This window comes from Gouania willdenowi, chromosome 17 (assembly GCF_900634775.1).
Source record: "Gouania willdenowi chromosome 17, fGouWil2.1, whole genome shotgun sequence".
Lineage (NCBI taxonomy): Eukaryota > Metazoa > Chordata > Actinopteri > Blenniiformes > Gobiesocidae > Gouania > Gouania willdenowi.
The window spans coordinates 12677109-12698473 of record NC_041060.1 but is presented as its reverse complement, the minus strand read 5'-3'; the positions used below and the strand labels follow the sequence as shown (position 1 = coordinate 12698473).

Here is a 21365-nt window from a genome sequence, read left to right as displayed (position 1 = left end):
GCACACACGCTGTAAGCTCGTTTGTCTCCAAATCGCAGACCGGTCTGTTCCCCAAAAATCTTTGCCCAAATGAATCCTGTGTCCGCATCTGACCAGCAACCCTAAAGCTTGAATCCATCTCATTCGTCTAAACTGCGACAACAGATTCTGGAGCTGAAGCAGTGTTTTGTATTTGCCCCAACCCTCTTTCTTTAATTTTGGTAATGCAAACACAGCTCTGATATGCCAGCCAATCTCTTGCGCTCCATCTTGAACAAGATCCTGAGATACTTGAACTCCTCCACTTGGGGCAAGAACTCTCACATAGCCTGGAGTTGGAAATTCACCCTTTTCCGACTGGAAACCAAGGCCTCAGAGACAGACTAATCCTAATCCCGGCTACTGCATGACCTGCTACAAACCGTAGAAAGCAAGAACATGAGGTCATTGTTGGATGGGGCCAATAGGACATCATCTGCAAACAGCAGAGATAAGAAAACCACTAGAATTACTGTATACATGATTGTTTTATTGAGCTGGTAGTTCAAGTCATACAGGTAACCTTTAGGCAGTGACGTGCAGTCAGGGTAGGCAGGGTAGGCAGAGTCGATTATTTGTTTTAAAATGTAATATAATTCTAATTTATTTCGAAATTTCCGACAGCTTATAGTACCTGTAAGTTTGAAGGTCCGGCATTTTGTGCTTTTCATAGTCCAAATGACTAAATGACTTAACTTTTTAAAAAGTGGAACGAAACAGTATTTAGTGCCCCAAGAATAGATTCTTTATGATTTCAGGTCATTTACCACCTGGTGTGGGACCAAGACTGACCCTTATATTTTCAGTTCATGTTCCATTAAAGATGATTTTCATCATCATTATAAACCAAAACACATTTTAAAATCCCCATAGTTTTAATGCTTAAGTACCCCCTGTAGTGCCATCACATACCATTTGAGAAACACTGCTTCAGGCACTGATCATTGATTTTAGGCTCCTATTATGAAATATTAAACTGTGATGAATATAACAGTGTGCCGATAGTATTGTTTATGAATTGTTGTGGACATCCCTTCTATTGTGCTTGATTTATTGCCACAAATGTCAGGTTAGATTTTTATACTACTGTCCTGTAGAGCAGTGGTTCCCAAACTTTTCACAGTCCCGTACCTTTTCAGACATTTAACCTGAAGACATGTACCCCCTACACCGTCACGTAGAAACATAATAATGTAATGGCATATACAATGTAGCCCTACAGTAAATGTCACCTATCCTGTTGAGGAATAATATAAAATAATAATAATCAGAATATTTGCATTTCCTTAAGAAAATTAAAGTGTCGCAGTGCATTAGCTTAGCATTGGCATTAGCATTATCTAGCATTAGCATTAACCTAGCAACAGCATTAACCATCAACATTAACACAGCAATAGCATTAGCCTAGCATTATTATTGACCTAGTATTAGCTTTTACATATAATTATCATTAGCCTTTCTATAGCAATAGCATTAACCTAGCATTAGCAATAGCATTAACATTAACATAGCAATATAATTAGCCTAACAATAGCATTAACAATAATCCATCATTAACATAGCAATAGAATTAGCTTAGCATTAGACTCGTATTAATATTGACCTTGCATTAACCTAACAATAGCACTAGCATTAACCTAGCAATAACAATAATTTAGCATTAACATTAACTGCTCTATTTATATTCTAGTTTCCAATGTTGTAATTGTTTTGATTTTTCATTTACGTACCCCTGTGACAATTTGCGTACCCCACTTTGGGAACCGAGGCTCTACAAGAAATGATAAAAATGATCAGTCAGTGGGTTAGAGTTATGCTTTATTACTCAAGGTGTTTGTCACACTTTCAACTCAATGAAAACACACACTTTGCAACATATGGCCATTGTCTAATTTCGGGGCCTATAGAGCAAATCCTTCTTTAGAATCAATATTTCAAGGAGAGGTGTTTAAAAGTCTGTATAAAGGTGGCAGCGTGTGAGCTGTTATTGAAAACCAGAATAAAGAGAGTTTAAAAGTCACCTTGCATGACTACAAAATACCAAAAATTGGCGGCACCTTTAGGGCATTTGCATACATAATGTTTCTGTTACACGTGTTTAAATGACTGATACATGAGCATAGATGTGATGGTTCTGCGTTCATAAAGAGCGTCTAAGAGGTAATAGTTAATGCAAAGTCTGATTAATGAGGAGAAGCTGTATGAGTTTGGTACTGAGCAGCAGCAGCAGCTTAATACTGGGTTAATATAATTGTCAAGCAGACTATGAACCTTGTTCCTGGAGCCGCTACTTTCTGATTATGAGTTCAAACTTCCTCTGTGATGAATAGACAGAACACAACTAAATCAAGTTAACCTCCTCACACAGTCAGTTGCCACAGTATATGGCCTTTCACAATAAGAGCACCAGACAAAGATGTAACCAGACATAAAATGGAATCCAACAACAAGCTGATTGCTACATTTTTTAGATTGATCTGTCGCTAGTATTGATTAGCTGCTCACTATCTCCTATCCCCAGTAGCGCCTCCATGAATAAGGTAGAGTTATGTTAACGCTTACAATAATAAGTTTGAAATGCACTTATACTCAGTATGTGATTATATATGCACATAGTAGTGTTTAAATACATGATGTTACTGTTGGATTACTTAATGATAGTGCGATTGTGTTTTACTACAAATGACAATAAGTCTACACTCATGAATCGTACACTGAACTGTGTGACACGTTTTGGTCCTTGCTGCACAGTGACAGAGGAGATTGGAAAGAGCAAAGATTCGTACAGTGAACGAGTTAAAGAGAAGAGAGAAAGAGAGTGTTTCCTGTTGTTTCAAGGTTAATTAAGGCCAATGGGAGGAAGGTAGAAAGTGATTTAGTGCAGGATCTGGATCAGAAGACGCTTGAAATCTCCGCCACATTCTGATTCCAGGGCATCTTTCAGGGTGACGTCGTATTTCTCCAGGTACATTTCCTTCACCGTGTCCAGATCAATCTGTGGGAGAGCAGCAGGTTCATCATATATAGTCGCTGAATTTTCTCAGAAAAAGCTTTTTTTTTTTTTTTATTTTAGTTCATTATTTTTGAAGCAAACATTAAAAAAAAATCTAATCTCTCCTGTTTAATAAAAAAAATATAGTAAATGACTTAAGTGTATCATTAATGTAAAATTGTAGAAATTGAAGTCGATTACAGCAAAATTCTTAGATTTTTGTTTTCAAAAGTATTTTTACAGTTAATTTTTATCTTGATCAGTTAATATAATTTTCATTTGAAATTTGAATAGAAAAAAAAATCTAATCTCTACTGTTTAATAAAAAACTAAATAATATTAGAAACAAATTAGTAAATAATTTAGTTGGATCATAAATGTTAAGTTGTAGAAATTCAAGTCGATTTGAAATATTAATGCAGCAAAATTCTTAAATGTTTGCCTTCAAAAGTACTTTTACAGTTAATTTTTATCTTGATGAGTTAACATAAGTAACTTTATTTTTTAAGCAAACATTTGAAGAGTAAAAAGAAATGGTAATCTCCTGTTTAATAAAAAATATATATATATAAGTGAATAGTTTAGTTGTATCGTAAAGTTAGTACTTAGGTTTTTGCTTTCAAAAGTAGTTTTACAGTTAATTTATATCTTGATTAGTTAATACAAATACATTTATTTATTTTTTATTAATTTTATTAAATATTTTTGAAGCAAACATTTGAATAAATTAAAAAATGCTAATATCTCCGGTTCCAAGACCTAAATAACATAAACAAATAATTTAGTTGTATAATAAATGTAAAGTTGTAGAAATTCAAGTGGATTAGAAATATTTATACAACAAAATTATTTGATTTTCATTTTCAAATGTTTTTTTGACAGTTCATTTTCAATGCAATTTGTTTTTACATCTTGATTAGTTAATATAAGTAATTTTATTAATATATGTTATGTGGTTTAGCATTTTTGGAGGAAAAAAAAAGAATCTATCTATTATCAATTTCTTAAAATACATCTAAACGCTGTATATCTACTGTAGCCTACAGGTTGTTGGCCTGAATAATTCTGATTCAGTCCATCAGGTCATCACCTCAGAGCGGCCGACGATGACACGTGTGAGCGTATCCTCGTCCGTGCCGGCGCCCTTCATGGCTGCATTAAGGCGTCGGGCAAAGTACAGCTGAGGGTTCTTTGCACACCTCACTACATTTCACACATACGAAGAAAACAGGAAGCATTAAACAGCTGGAGTCATGTTAATAAAAACATTCATCTATCTAATTATGTCCTCTTACCCAGAGTAACGTAGCAGTCCCTCAGTGTCCCTGTCACCTCGTCGCTAATAGTGTCCAAAATATCTTTTCCTGAAAGCTGCAAAATATAAAGGGGAATTAAAGATTAAATGTCAAACTAATGTGTAGAATTTGAAGTCACAAAGTTTTAAAAGAAAAATCGAACAGTAGATCACATTTAGCTTTTACATGCTAGCATTTAATAAAATAAAACTGTTTATATTAGTGTGAAGCCATTGCATTTCACCAAATGTTAAGGATAATTTAAACTTTCAAATAAGGTAAACAAACAAAAACAAAAGGCAAGTGATACATAAGGGATTCATTCATTAGCTTTCTCTACATGTAATAAATAGATTCATTTTACTCTATAAATACTTTCATTATGTTGTGTTTTATAGATTTACTTTAGACCAAACTTTTCACATTCCTGCACCCCTTCAGATATTTAACCTAAAGCCATGCACCCCTTACTCCTGCACACTTCAAAACATAATAATGTAATGTCAAATACAATGTACACGTTTAAATCAATCAATGAGATTCATGCAAGTCTATGTGGCTGACCATGTAATACATTTGCTCACCACTAGAGGGTAGTCTTACAAAGGCCAATGTGTAATTTGTGGCAATGCATGGACGCTCCCTATATTTTACAAAGTTGTCGTGCATGTTTTTTCATTTTTATTCACGTACCGTCTATGAAAATGTGCGTACCCCACTTTGGGAACTTAGGCTCTTGTTTGACATTGTTCACCAATAAAAAACTGAGTAAAAATCTTGGTTGATCTCACCGCCTCGTAGGCCTTGAACGTGGCCTGAAGCTGTAGGTAGTTCCTGTGGGTGAGGATGTAGGTGAAGGTTGACTCGTCCGTGCCAAGCGTGCCCTCCCCTGCCTGACCAGAAAACATAGTTAGGAAACATAGTTGAGTTTATCTTCAATAAGCAGTCGAGCTAATCTGAGCTTTATCAGTTTATCTACCATGTGAATCAATTTGCATGAAATAAGACATTTTAAACCCTATAACGCCAAACATATTATATTTGATACATGAGTATTGGAACTCTCTACATGATCAGTGTGATGTTTGGGTTTTTTTTCCCTGAAAAACCCACTGTATAAGATTATATACAGTACATGCAGTATAAGGATAATCCACCATTAATCCAGCAGTAATTAGCTCAGCAGAGGCCTTTCTACAACTCTACATTATGGTCTTTTATGAGGAAAGATGGTTTTAGAGGAAGAACTTTTCCTATTTTGAAAAAATTAAGGTAAGAAAAACATTAGAAGAGTTGACGCAGTGTGATTTTACAGTAGTTAATATTTAATAATCACTGTTAGACAATGGTGTATCAGATTTGATACAGCAGGTATATGAGGTCATGTAACTCTAAATCAGTCAATTGTCATTTTATTGTATTTCATGTATTTTACATATGATCAAGCCACAAAAAGTCTTTTTCATGTTTCAAGTAAACAAAATAGGGGTGGTCCCGATCCGATATTGATATCGGTCCGATATCATCCAAAAAAAAAACAAATAACAGATTTTATTGGACTGCATCTACAATCTCAGATATAAGTTTTTGTTGTTTTTGTCCCCGCCCTCAGTTGTATATATACTGACAGTAAAAAAAATAACTAAAGTGAACTTTAATTATTATTGACTATTGTTCATGTTTGAGTAACATCACATGATCAAGCCTTTTCTAACATTCCACACCACAAAATAAGTAATAAAAGTATTTATATGATTTGTGATGATATCGGTTCGGATCAATATCGTTATCGGCGAATACTCAGGGCTGCAATGTCGGTATCGTATTGAAAGTGAAAATGTTGTATCAGGACATCCCTACTAAAAAAATGTTTTTATGTATGTATGGAATAACCAATTTATTGAGATGTTGGTTATTTATTATAAAACAATATTCGAGCATTGAGACCGGATCAAATATGATACAAATTAAAATGAAAATTTATATTTGATTTATTATTTTTTCGGTTGTTCATAAAGACCAATGAAGGAATTCAGTTTTGAAACAATGGAATTTTCCATAAATTATTTAATGATTCAGGCTTTACGAGTTCTAAACTTATGCTGAATTATGAAAACACACACCCCAGTGTTCTGTATTACCGTATCTTATTGTCCTCCAGGGCAGTGTTTGCTTTCAAATCTAATCTCGGATCACATTACTCAGCAAACATCACCAAGATTTGAAAGGAAAAAAAAAAAGATCCTTTATTTTGAAGGAGTAAAGTAATAAAATGGTGAACCTGGAACGTACCTCAAACAAAGACGTAGCGTCTTGTTCGGCCAAACCTTCATCCACCTCAAAGCCCTCGTCTCTGCTGGCCTAGAGGAGGAGATAAAAAGGGAAGAAGGGTTTAAGATGATAGATGAGAGAACAGACTTAGTCAGGGTGAGGTCATAGAAGACTATCACCCAAATCCTTATCGGGATAACAATCATCTGCTCGACATTATTGGGAAATCTTTTAAATCTGTTGGAGTTACGGCTCTGTTGGTCAATGTTACTGGAATATCTCTGTGTGTGAGGATGGAAAATGGAGAAAAAAAAAAAGGAGAGGAAACAGGAAGTGGGTGCTTGAAGAAGGCACGAGGGCGGATTTATTCCAAACAATGGGACGAATGTCACTGCAGGCAAGTTTCAAAACAATCAGAATAGTTCGACAACACACTCTTTGTCTTTCCATAGATTTTGTCCCAGATATGTGAAAAGATGCAGAGGTGTTTGGAAACACTGCTTTGTTTGTTCGTTTGTTTGTTTGTTACCTGCAGCAGTGAAACCAGTAGGTTCTTCACATCACCGCTGGTATCACCCTCAATGTCCGCTTCCAGATCACACTCATGTACTGAAAGGGTGACACACACACACACACACACACACGGTATTTATAATAAAAAAAAGTATGCCAAATCAGTAAAATAAATCAAAAAACTAAACAATATTTATACAAAAAGTACACAAAACAACAACAGAAATGCACAAAAATATACAAAAAGGCTCCAAAAACACAGAAAATGACTCCAAAAATACATTACAGAAAAATACACCATACAACAACAGAAATATAAAAATGACTCAAAACTAAACATTTATACAAAAAAATACACAAAATGACAACAGAAATTCACAAAACTACACCAAAAATACACAAAATGACTCCATAATTACACTACAATGGCAACAAAAAAACAATAATCATACAAAAAATGCACAAAAAGACAACAGAAAGATACAAAAAATACTCATAATGACTCCAAAAAACATACATTACAGAAAAAATATACCAAATGAAAAAAAACATTTAAAAAAAACAAATATTTATCATGCACATTTGAATGTCTCACATCAAACATTATTGAGACTAAAACACATCTTACTTTTAAAGGCACATTTATATTCACATTAATGTTTATGCAAATATCTAAAAGAAATGCATAATTTTTAACCTTAACTTTGCTGCCACCTAGTGAGTGTTAAGTGAACAACATTAAATGCTACAATTGTATATTACGACAGCATATTAGGGCCACATTAAATAATTAAAAAACATCTGGGCACTACGAGATTATAGTCATAATATTTCGAGAATAAAGTTGTAAGTTCATGAGAATGAAGCCATATCTTAATAATGTCGTCATTTTATGACATTAAAGTCATAATATTTCAAGATTAAAGTCGTAGTTTTATGAGAATAACATTGAAATACAAACAGGATCTTGTCTGCATTTAGTGAGATAATATTATCTTCACACATGGTGAAATACTGAGCCAATCATCACCACTGTTACCAGATTAAGGACTTTAAAACCACTTAGCAAACGTTTGCGTTTGTTCAGACCAAAGAACCAGATTTTTTTGGAGCAAAAAGCTTCTTTTATTGTGGAGGAGGAACTGGCTGGAAGTGGTCCACTTCAGGTCTATTGGTGTTAGTTGCGTTCACTTCAACTGGGAATTCTGAGCGCTGTACCATTACGAGTTTTTAAGATATGGCTTTATTCTCATAAAATTACGACTCTATTCTCCAAATGTTACGACTTTAATCTACAAATACTACGACTTTAATCTCAAAATATTACGACTGTAATCTACAAATATTACGACTGTAATCTACAAATATTACAACTTTAATCTCAAAATATTACGACTTTAATCTACAAAATATTACGACTTTAATCTACAAATATTACGACTTTAATCTCAAAATATTACGACTTTAATCTACAAATATTACGACTTTAATCTACAAATATTACGACTTTAATCTACAAATATTATGACTTTAATCTACAAATATTACGACTTTAATCTACAAATATTACGACTTTAATCTCAAAGTATTACAACTTTAATTTCAAAGTATTACAACTTTAATCTCAAAATATTACGACTTTAATCTCAAAGTATTACAACTTTAATCTCAAAGTATTACAACTTTAATCTCAAAGTATTACAACTTTAATCTCAAAGTATTACAACTTTAATCTCAAAGTATTACAACTTCACTAAAATTACGACTTTATTCTGGAAATATTACAACTTCAATGTCATAGTGCTCAGATTTTTATTTTATTTTAATGTGGCCCTAATACGTCGTCGTAGTATATTACTCAACTTTGCTGCCAGAAAAACTAAATCAGCTTTAACACTATGTCAACAATGTCAGTGTTAAAAACTGCCAAACTAACAAAAGTGTGAAATGAGTGTCCAAGTTGTAGTTGCTTCGTGGGATTGAAACCTACCCTGGACGTATGCCTCCTTGTAGCGGACGATGTCCTGTTAAAACAATTAAAAAGGTTTTTGTTACCTGAACATATAATGAGAATGGAGTTTATCTAAGGCTGTGTTTGAAATGTCATAACGTACTACTCATACTTAGTTTGACATCAAAATGAGTATGTAGTGCGTTCACATTAGATAGTATGAAAAGACTGAGTATGTGAGAAACACCCAGATGTATACTATATTCATTTTTTAAGTATGCGCGGTGGGCGCGCACGAGTCATACTCAACCGTCCCATGATGCATTGCAAGCGGAACGTAAGTTCTGGGACCGGCTTCAAGGTAAAAATGAAACATCTCTCTTTCAAAACAAAAGCGTCCATCTCGTCTTCCATTAAGTTTTTTTCTTTTTTTTTTTTTTTAACAATTTTGTAAATAGGGCTCTTATTTTGAAATTAAACCAGAAGTTTTGTCAGCACAATGGCGGGTCTTCTACTTGGTCACTTTCTCACTTACAATGCTTTCACAACTTTAAAAGATGGCAAATTAACTGTGATATTTAGCCTCAGTGTCGTTGTAGGTTTGAAATGCATCTTGGGAAACTTGGTAGTATACTTCAGTGGGAACAGTCATCATCCTAATCCAGAGGTGTCAAACTCATTTCAGTTCAGGAGCCAAAAATGGACCAGTTTGATCTCAAGTGGGCCACAGATTTTAGGTGGGGGGGGGGAAAGAACAACTTTAACATTATTGTGCCCTAGTTTTCAATATCAGTTCAATTCACTTACATTTGTGTGTAATTTAGAGGAATTTTGTGAATTGTTTGTGAGAAATTGCATGATTTGTGGAAAAATTGAGAGTTCTTCCCACGATTTGCAATTAAAAATGACTGCCATCATGAGACATAACCAAAAGTAAAATGTAAGCCTCTAAAAATATTGTGGAGTTGGTGAATTTCAGATATCTACAATTCTACAATTGGATTATTTGGCAGTTTACACAATAATTCATGTTTTCTGTCATTTTTACTATCTACTGCGGGCCGAATTGGATGCTCTAAATGGCCGGATTTGACCACTGGGCCTTGAGTTTGACACATTTGTCCTAATCCTACTTATTGTATATTATAGAGAGTCTATACTCATTGATTTGGTAGTGTATAGTACAGAGTGTGCCATTTGGAACACAGTGTTAACTTAGTCTAGTCAAACTCTTCTACAATGAAAACTGCTAATCATCCACAAATACTGTTTAATGTTTAATCCTACCCAACATAATGTGACTAGTTCACCTCATTCCCAGCCGTGCACAAGATCTCAACCAGCACGGCTTCATCCGTGCCCGCGCCCTTCATGGCCTTCTTCAGCTCCTTGGCAAAGAAAATGGGAGGCGGGTCCAACATGGCCATGATGGCGTTCTCAAAACTGCCCGATAGCTCCTTCTTCAGGACTTCTTCCAGCTCCTAAATGAGCCCAGAGGTCACACGGTTTACACAAAGCTAATATGAAGGATTAATAAGAGTGGAAAGATGCTCACGTCGTCATATTTTTCAAAGTAGGCCTGTTTGATCTCCATACGCTGACTTGATGAACGATTAGCCAGAATATGGATTATGGGCTCCTCGTCTGTTCCTGGAGGATGAAACAGGTTCAGTGTTACATATTAACTAAAGACTCTTACAATCATTGAAATATTTAATATGATAAATCAACTGTGAAACTCCAGAGGTTTAGGAATTCAACCTGACCTTAGGATTTAACTTTTAATCAGAAGAATTGCTGTACAACATATGGTTGCAAAGGGGCGGGGAAATGTCTGGTAAAATTCCACTGGAATTTAAGGTCGAAGATTTTGGGAATATTAAATAAAAATAAAAAAATTATTGGTATTAATTTTTTGGGAATGAACCAAAAATTGGGAGTAATTTTAAATCTTATGTTAAGGTTTCATTTTATTCAGAGATTTTTTTTCAGAAAATGTACTTTGAAATTGACTTTGATCTCCTAGTAAATTTCAAAGTGAATTTCCTAAACAAAGAAAAGAATAAATGAAACCTTAACATATTATTTCAAAAAAAAAGAGAAGACAAAATGAACCTTCTGGAACTCATTTAAAATAACTATCATATCTAAACAAGAAATTTTAGTATCAGCACAAAACATTACAAATAAAAACCACAACATTCCCATTTCCATCAGTAATTTTACCAGTCATTAAATCGTGACCCACTTTCCTTTTTTAGAGTTCAACCAAATTTCGTTTTTCAAAAATAGCTGTTGAAAACATACATATATAATTTGTTTTTAAAAACATAAATCTTATGTATTTTCTTGTGCAACATGCATTTCACAGCGTGCCTTCCAAAATAAAAGTTTCCCTCAAAATAAAAGACAAGTCCAACATGAGAGAGATGAAGTATTTATTTTAATTTTTGACCAGCTGTCTGCGACCCACCCAGGACAGGTCCACGACCCACTTTTTGGTCCTGACCCACCAGTTGAGAATCACCAGTTACTCCCAATTTCTGCTAATTCTCATGAATAATTGCCATTAAAAGTTGATATTTTTTAAATATTTGATGAAAAAAATCCCCAGCTTAAGTCCCTGTGGAAATTTACTGGATTTTTCCGCCCCTTTCCAACCCTCCCAGTGACCGAGTGTTGGAGCCATGGAACAGCATTACGGTATATGGAACAGAGACTCATTAATGCCTAAAGTGGAATATACACACAAGCCATTGTAGCTCAGACTCCAACAGAAATCAATACTGGTGTTTAAAACAGATGTGTGCATCCCAGTGAGCAGAGGATGGAGCTGCATGGCTGATGCTGACTAATAGTGGAACAATGTTCTGCAATGTTCTGTGGTGTGGCCGCCACCTTCATACTCATTGTTGCAACAGCATGATCAACATTGTGGTGGTGCCGCCTTCAGATCTTTATCTTCTCCAAGCATTTGTGAGACACATCAGACAAACAAATCCAGTCTACAGCAGCGCCACCTCACCATTATCTGTATTAGTAGCTTCACTGGCGCCAACAAGAGCTAATATTACAATTGATCGGTGTAATGTAAGAAAGATAAATAGCAAGATTTACTCTTTTACTCGCTTACCTAAACCTTTGCATGCTTTCCGTATGGTTTTAACGTCTGCGGTGACATCAAAGTCCTCACATGGGATGATGGTGGGCTGCAAAACAAACAGGGGCAGGAAATAGAAAATTAGTACCGAGCAATACCATCAAGTACAGTAGAGAAGATCACTTTATTGATCCGACACTGTGGAAATTTACTGTCATTACAGCTCAGATAAAGTGCAAAAAAAAAAAAAGACAACAGAAGTCAACACACCAGAAAATTAGTGCAATGAAGGAGATGAAAAAAACAATGCAATAATAGAGGCTATAAATAAATCATATAAATAGAAAAAAATGATCTACGAAGTATAAAGCAGCGATTCTCAACTGGTGGGTCAGGACCCAAAAGTGGGTCGCGGACCTGTATTGGATGGGTCACGGACAACTGGTCAAAAATAGATACTTGATGTCTCTCATTTCGGACTTGTCTTTTATTTTGACATGCATGTTGCACAGGAAAATATAAAGATTTATGTTTTAAAGAGGATTATATGTGTGTTTTAAACAGCTATTTTTGAAAAACTAAATTTAGTTGGTTGCATTCTAAAAAAAAAAAAAGTGGGTCGCGATTTATTGACGGTGGCAAAACGTGGGCCTCAGTGTAAGACCAGTTGAGAACCCCTGGTATAAAGAATTAGGGATGTAACGATTAATCGTAAGGCAGTTAAAAATCGATTCATAGGTATCACGGTTGATATCGATTTTCTGAAAATTGAATCACAGTACTTTTTTTTAACCACAAGTGTTGGCGGCGGGCAGAGTCTGCTAATACTTTCTTTCTGGCTGCCTTCTACTCTTAAATATGTTAATAAATGATTCATTACCCCTTTAGCACCGAAAGAATATCTGTAATATTACTTGAATATCTGTAAAAGTCACATTTTTCTATTAGCTTTGTCTGCTAGCACAGCTTCTCTTCTTCACTGCTAGATATCTGCATGCCAACCGACCACTGTGTTACCAGCGCCCTCTGCTGGTCCAAACAAATATGACGTAAATCAGTGCAATCACGGTTTTTTAAAGTCCAATTGTTAAGGCACAAAATATATTTTCAGTTGCACTTTTAAAAAAAAAAAAAGAACTATTATGCAGTTTTGCATTGTTTATTATAGAACCAGAATTTAAATTAATAGGCTTCATTTTCATTTGTATTATTCCTTTATTATATTTTCATTCAAGATTTATTTTTAGTTTAATTGCATTGTTTTGAATAGTTTATCAAGGAATTCTTTTGACAATGAAAAATAAAAGGAAAAAGGTACAGCATTTTCTAGTTTTTTTTCCCAAAAAAAAAAATTTGTCTACAGTCCCATTTTGTAAAATAAATCGTGAGAGAATCGTATCGTGAACCCAGTATCGTGAATCGAATCGTATCGGGAGTTGAGTGAATCGCTACATCCCTATAAAGAATATAGATATATATACATAGTTACAGGCACGTGGAAGGAGAGAGGTTTAATATAGATCAGAAAAATACTTTAATAATCATTGGTGGGGGTTAAATAAAGAAAAAGTTTGATCATAATCCTGAATAAATGTTAACAATTGTGCTTTTAATTTAAATTTGAAAGCAGACGCAACACTTTAATTCTTGTTTTACCACAGATGTTGTAGCATACACAGCTGGGAAATGTAAATATCTTAGATTAGGTGTGTGTGTGTGTGTGTGTGTGTGTGTGTGTGTGTGTGTGTGTGTGTGTGTGTGTGTGTGTGTGCGTGTGTGTGTGTGTGTGTGTGTGTGGGACACCACTGCATTAGCAGTGTTCAATGTTAAATGTAGGCCTCGTGCAGCCTGTGCAGAGCTGAGTCATGAAGCACCAACACCATTTTTTTCCCCTATCAACAGCACACACTGCCATTCACATAGACTGTTTCTGACCCCTCCCAGTGCTCCCAGTGCTCCCAGTGCTGAGTGAGGAGCCCCTTTAACTGCGTCACAACATCACCAAGTTTTACTGTTGCTGTCATCTCCTTTAAAGTGGAGAAAAATGTCCCAAAAAAAACACTTTTAAAACCACTTACTGAAGAAACAAAACACCAGTTTGGGGACAGACCGGCTCCACCTAAACTATGGTTGTCGTAAACCCGGATCGCTCACCTGCACGTTGCCCATGGTCGTTGCTGTTGCTGTTGCTGTTGCTGTTGCTGTAATAGTATATCGTGGATGTGTGTGACAGTGTGAGGTTGTCTGTGTTGCTCAGGCTGATGATGACTGGTCCTCAACAGGATGGGCTGGTCCTGCAGTCTGCAGAGGTGACGTCACCACCGCCCATTCATTCACCACAGAGCAGCATAGCTGAGCAGTGAGTGGGAAGGCCCTACCAGTAACACAGGTTTTTTTAATTATTCAAAAAAAAAAAAAAACTTTATTCAGTATGGAAGCCCATTTCCGCCAATACAAACAAACAAACAAACAAAAAAGTAAGTCATAATGATATATATATGCATTTTTATTATCATTATTATTTTACTTTTACTGTAATGCATTCATCATGTACTTTATAATGTGCGGGAGGTAATTAGTATAAGCTTCATTATGAAGTTGCATGCACTTCATTGCACCATAACAAAGTTTAATGCAGTTGGATTCATTTTAGCGTTCAAACCCAGTGTTTCTAAAATGGGGGTATGTGTACCCCTTGGGATACGCGATGGCACTACAGGGGGTACTTAACTTGAGAGAGAGAGAAAGAGAGAGAGAGAGAGAAAGAGAGTGGAAAATTAACAAATAAAGTATCAGTCTTGGTCCCATAGGCACGAGATGACCAGAAATGATGCAAACTATAGAAATAAATCTATTTAGAGCCACTTAATTAATGTTTTTTTTTTTTTTTAACTTGGGGTCAGGATTCCATTTTTTTTAGTTTTTATTAAAACAACACACAATATTAAACAGCTTTCACTTTGTGAAATATAAATCTAGTTCAGTTAAAATGCTGTAATATATACTGTATATATATATATATATATATATATATATATATATATATCGATGGGAGTTTGCATTGAGGGGGAAATGCTGCTCTTGTGGGAACCGGGTTTCCAAGTGTGGAAGTTAGCCGCTGCTGCTCCAATAAGCTCTCAAATCATATTCAAATAAGCTCTCAAATCATATTCAAATAAGCTCTCGCATCATATTCAAATAAGCTCTTAAATCATGTTTACTAAACTTGGCACTATGCACTTTAACTGAATGAAGTGAGGTTTCGCTGATTAGTTTGATTTTGTTAATCTTTGTCTCACGTTTGGGTTGTTTTTGGTTGAGTAACTAACCTTAAGTTTTCAATTTCTAAACTTCAGCTTGTTTGGTAAAGTTTTGTTGTTGTTAAAAGTTTATGATATTTTTGTACGTCCAGCTTTTAAACTACATTATGAAATAAAAGAAGTATTTTTTTATGATTGTGGATGATAAATAAAACAACATATTTTGCTTCCACTTTGGCCTCTGTTCACATTGTTGCCAGACTAATGCGGTGAGATTTACTTCACCAAAAAGGGAACCCCTGCCTTCCCATTGGTTACATATATATATATATATATATATATATATATATATATATATATATATATATATATATATACCTGTGTATATATATACTAATTCTAGAAAAAAGAAAAAAAAAATACGTCTTTTGGGGTCACCAGAAACTCTTGATATTCAAAATGGCGTCACGATTCAAAAAAAGGTTGGGAAACACTGCACTAAATACTGTTTCTTTTCCCTTATTTACAAAATGAGATTCTTTAAAATGTGTGTCAACACTCGTTCATTCCATCATTATGCTCTATAGTTGTTTTTGAATAGTTTTCTAAGCAAAATGTTGCAGTCGGACAAAGGGGCTACTTGGATTCAGCAATAAGAGAAAAGGGGGTACTTGAGCCAAAACAGTTTGAGAACCTCTGTAATCTACCCATAACCGCTTGGAACCAATTGACTAATCAAATAAGTATCATGTGGATCAACTTGAAACTATTTAACCTGGGATGTGCTGCAGAATATTTTAGGTATACGTAGGTAATATTGCATGTAAAATAAAATGAGCTGTAAAAAAAAATACATTAGTTTAGAACAGAATATTTGTTTTCTTCTTCAATCAAAGAAGAACTTTGCTTTTTTTTTTCAAAATGATGTGTAAAATGTTTGTTTGCACTAAAATCAATTTGTTCTTTGACTGACAATAATTTACTTTTAAATGTAATTTCTTTCGGTTAAACATGTATTTTTTTAATCAAATTTTACTTGAATATTAAAGATTCAAATCGACCTCCATGCAACATGCAAATATCAAAAGTTGTAATATTTCCCCTAGATTTTAGCAGAAAATTCTAAGCCTATTACACTAGTTCTCCACAAGGCGGCAGTGTCGCACCACTTCAGTCAGTCAAGCACGTTGCATAAGTCTTTATTACAGTAAAGCTGACAGTTAAGTTTGTTTTCCTAACTAATAATGGCTGAATGCCTGTCGATCATTTCAATGATGGTGATGCTTCAAATATATTACAGTCTTTTGTTCTAGGGCGCATGTGTTAAATAAATAAATATGTTAATTTAAGATTCTAAAACAGAATATTGAGCATATTATGTGCATGCAATATAATGTAAATAACTCCATCTGAAAGCTGCAATCGTTAAAGATATCACATATATTTACATATATTTGACATACGCAGTTTTTTCCATTCCAGTTTTCCCAAATTAATTTGAAAAAACAAAAAACAATTCCTAATATAATGTACACAATGTACAAATATTTTTAAGTGCCATAAAACGTTATGCATTACTGTTAGTTTCATGTCACAGATGTTAGTTTTACCACAGGTGTGTCGTGTAAGCTTTCAGTGAAATGGTGCCAAACTTTTGAGACTTTAGGTTGGTTCTTTTTGTTACGCAATTCTTCCTCTCAACGTAAATGGTGAAGCAACAGTGCACGCAGCAGTTCATATATGGTACTGCAACAAAAATGAAGCAGAAAACGGCTGGCGGCCTGATTTTATCATGAACTTTTGAAGTCAACACTATGTTACATATGTTTTTTTTAAATTATTATATGTTACACACATTGTGGTTGGCGTGAATCTCGAGACGGTCTAAATATTTCTTTCTATTTTTTCTCCTCCTATGATATTTGACTATATATTTAAAAAATATATATAATATAAAGAGCACAGAATTTTGTTTTTGTGAAGACTTTTATTTTGTAGTTTCACATCTTCCCCAGAATGCTCTCCTTTAAATCCTCAAAAGGGTTTAATTTTCTATTTTTATTATCATGAAAGCTTTGTGTGAAAATTAGTGCACCACGCCCCCTGTATGTACAGTATGTCACTCTCATGCATGCGACAATGAACGTGATTCTGCATAGTGTGAGTGTAATGGATTAGGTGGCAATGGTGGGTGGCAGCTCACAGGACACAAACACTGACTGTTGTTGATGCTGAGATGTTGATCACTCACCATCTGGCCGCGTAGATGGAACCAACAGACGGAAAGAAAACCTTCCTTCAGTCAAGCACTAGTGCCTTTTTTTTTTCTGCTGTAGAATATAAGCTTCGATTTACAAGAACGAGCAATGGGGCAGAAGTTAGGAGAAACTAAATGATGGAAACGGGAAGAAATGGATTTTTCACATCATTCAGCATCACCATGGCTGTTATGGAAAGAAAGAAAGTTGATGCATTCAGGGCCAGAATATAAAGTCACATGTAATCCACACCTTTTTAATTAACAGTTTTTGGTTAAGAGGAAATAGTTGTTTTGGATTTTTCAAAGATTCTGTCACCATTTTATTTGTTTGCATAATAATAGTGCTGGTTGAACAATGTTCATAAGACATTTTAATGAATATACAGTGCGCGTGATTGTCCAGATAACACCAACAGATGACACTGTACAACAAACATTATTATTCAGTACACAATGTTCACTTTAGGCTATTTTTTATTAGTTCAGGAAGACAATATTGTTCAATTGAATACAGTCAGATTAGTTACCAGCATGTTTAATAATAAGGAGCTGTAATGGCTATCTTTCTTGTCAATGTCTGCACTTTCAATTTGAATAACATAAAACCTATTATTTAATGGTATCTGTTACAAATGTTGTTTACGACAGTTACAACCAAGCCACAAAAGTGTCTAGGGTTTCAGTACTTTTATCATTTTTTGGCCAGACGTGTTTTATTTTGAAATCTGAAGGCATAACTAAGCCGTCTTCTTGTCGCTTCATTTGTCCATCTTTAAACCTGTATGCAGAGTATTGCTGCAGCATTACAAAATAAAGTCCTAAACTACATTTTTGGGAATTTCAAAATAAAAATAATCATTTAATTGAAAAAAATATAAAACTTCAAATTATGACTGATCACGATTTATTTGCACAATCCAACTTAACCTGGTGAAAAGAAGAGCCTGTTAGAAACGTTCATTTTGTGAGCTCAAACTGCAAACAAATACCAACGAAACAAATACATCAGTAATGCTCGACTGTGCCAGGAATTTGATATCAATGCACATCATTTTATTAAAAGTGAAAAGTGACAACATCAACAGGTCCATATCTGTTACGTCTGAATTGACCCATGAACATTCAGTACTGGATGCTTGATACTTCACCACATGCAAGAGCTTTTTAAGTAAACATAGAAAAGCTGATTTTTTTTTTTCATGAAGTCTTTATTAATATTCAAGATTATCTGCTTGTTTCAATAACCTAACATTAAATATAAAGACTGCACTGCCTTCTCTTCATACACCTTCATTTGTTTTGATCTTTTTTGAGCATCAGACATTCTCCACTGGCTCATTGTATATATTGTATAGACAGGGGTGTACGGTAATTGGTCCATATCGAAACGATATTCGTGATCAATATCGGATCAGGACACCCCTATCTTATAAATTGAGTATCTGGGGAAATACGGAGAAAGCTCAGGTTAAGGTTTCCCTGTTTTTTGAATGATTCATTGTGTGGTTTTCATTTGTGAGTCATTTCTAACTCCCTTGTGTGATTGAAACTTGAAAACTGTGAAACTGACAGATGTGCAAATAAAAGTGCATGCCAATAAAGCTTTCTTTAAAGTGACTCGGTTGCATTCACTGGAATGTAACTGTGGAAAGTCGTTATTGTGTTATCGACCAAAGTTAAGCTTTGTAGTAATCATACTCAATTTCAGCTTAGTAGTGCACGAGTACACTTTACTAGTGAAGAAAGTAATGTCACTAGTACTACTAGTACATATTATATGCTAATAAAGGGGCGGGGAAAGGCAAAATCAGGCTTGCCCTTGGGTTTAAAAAAATATTACAACCAATCAGGGCACTGGATTTGGTTAAAATCTTTCCTATTTCATTTGCATTTGGTTCTTTAGTACTGCTAGTAGACCAAAATTAGTCTACAAGTACTATTAGTGAGATTTTGAGTGTAATAGTCGGAAAAAAGCATTTTGTTATATCGTGAATGTGGTTACATTTGGAAAAAATAAGCATGAAATATGATGAAAAGTGGCTGTGTATATGCAATATTAGGTGGAAAAAGTGGTGGATAGGATTTATAAGTGCCGGAAATGTCTTAAAAGTGGAAAAAAATATGCAGAAATGGGAGTAATGTTGCAAAAATGCATTAAAAGGAGCAAAAATATGGCTAGAAAAAGTGATGAAAATGGGTTAAAATATGGCAAGTTTTGGTGTAGTTGCAGAAAAAAGGTAAAAAATAAGCCAAAAAAGGGCTCAAATTGTTCAAAAAAATATTCTTAGTTTCTTGAAGGCATCTGGCGGCCCTCTCCCAGTGTCTCGCAACCCCAAATTGGGTCATGACCCCAAGGTTGAGAACCCCTGGACTACAATTTTGTGTTACTAGTAGAACAAGTAGACTTAAAATACTGTGACACTTTTTGCTTCACGCCTACTATTAGTAACACTTTCTACTCAACTAGTAAAAGGTACTTGTGCACTAGTCAAGCAAAGTTGAGTCCATATTTTAGCACTAGTAGACCTATACTATGGTTGATATCACTGATATATTAAATATTCCATACTTAACGACAAAGTTAAAGTTACACCCGAATTGCAAACGTTGCAAACAGAATCAGTTGTTCTCCTTACAGCATAGTGTTACCGAGGAGTGAAATATTCTATCTTCTGTGCGTTCAATCCAGTGAATAGAAAAAAACGTTACAATCGTCACTAGTAGTCCTCATGCTCTCTCCCCAGAGTCCTGCTCCTGAAAGTCCCAGGGGCAGACGTCCACCATGCTGGCCCTGCTGATGACAACAGGTTTGTAACTAGTGCTCAGAGAACCCTCTTTCTTCCTCTCAGGTGACTTTTTAGTCTGCGTCAGGCTGCTGTGCGAGGGCTCGCTCTCACGGTACAAAACATCTGGGTCTCTGCTTGAGCTCCTCCGCCTCTCAAAGTGAGGTCCGCCGCACTCCGAAGACTGGCTGACACGCCTCCTCTCGGAGGACGGCTTGCTTGAAGAGCTCCGCCTCTCCCTGCTCTTCTCCCTGGCTTTGTCTTTTTCCGTCTTGTGATTAGACGAGCAGGAGCCTTTCCGTTTCTTCTTGTGTGTGGTGGGGCTGTTGCAGGACCTCTCCTGCTTGGGTGAAGGTGGGCTTGTGTAATCCCAGGGGCAGATGTCTACCATCAGTGATGGCGGCTGTAAAAGGCTTCCTGTGGACTTAGAATAGTCCGAGTGAAGCCCTTTGGGTTTCCCGTCTGTGGGTGTGACACTCTTCTTACGCCTGATCCTGTCTGGAGAGAGGGAATCCGGGTCTCCTCCAGTGGACATTATGGGCTGCTCATCAAACTCCCAAGGGCACACATCGAGCTTTAGAGGGAGGGGGGAACTGGGAGGTCGAGGTTTGCGTATCTCTCGTCCCTCTTCCCTTTCTCCAGCCTTCTCTTTGATCCGCCGTCTGTTGGAAGGAGACTGGCCTGGTTTCTGCCTCTGTGATGACCGGTTGCCTTTAGCCACTCCGGAGGTGCTGCTGCTGCCTCTCCTGCTGCCTGCTGTGGTTTCTCCAGGAGCGATGGAAACATGTTTCTGGGTCTTTATCTCAGTGGGAGTCTGAGGTTCCTCCATCTCCCAGGAACAAACCTCGGACACGTCGTAAAGATTTCTCCCTGTTTCTGAGCAAATGGAGGGCTGGCTTCCACTGACCTGTAAAATCAGTAG

The 21365-nt window shown here is 35.6% G+C and overlaps 2 protein-coding genes across 2 annotated transcripts in view; both read right to left on the bottom strand.

Annotated features, from left to right (window-relative positions):
- Positions 1 to 1818: 1818 nt before the first annotated feature.
- LOC114479834 (annexin A13-like) lies at positions 1819 to 14458 on the bottom strand. Its single transcript, XM_028473737.1, has 11 exons — positions 14295 to 14458; positions 12174 to 12249; positions 10596 to 10690; positions 10351 to 10521; positions 9080 to 9113; positions 7106 to 7185; positions 6598 to 6666; positions 5097 to 5198; positions 4306 to 4381; positions 4101 to 4213; positions 1819 to 3013 (listed from the first exon to the last, which is right to left on the bottom strand). The coding sequence occupies exons 1-11, from the start codon at positions 14307 to 14309 to the stop codon at positions 2894 to 2896; spliced, it is 951 nt and encodes a 316-aa protein (XP_028329538.1). The 5' UTR covers positions 14310 to 14458; the 3' UTR covers positions 1819 to 2893.
- A 5929-nt stretch (positions 14459 to 20387) lies between these two features.
- The window catches only part of LOC114479657 (probable G-protein coupled receptor 158), a 67952-nt gene continuing 66974 nt past the window's right edge, over positions 20388 to 21365 (bottom strand). Inside the window, 1 exon segment of the mRNA XM_028473444.1 lies at positions 20388 to 21350. Coding sequence (XP_028329245.1) covers positions 20388 to 21350 — 963 coding nt within the window.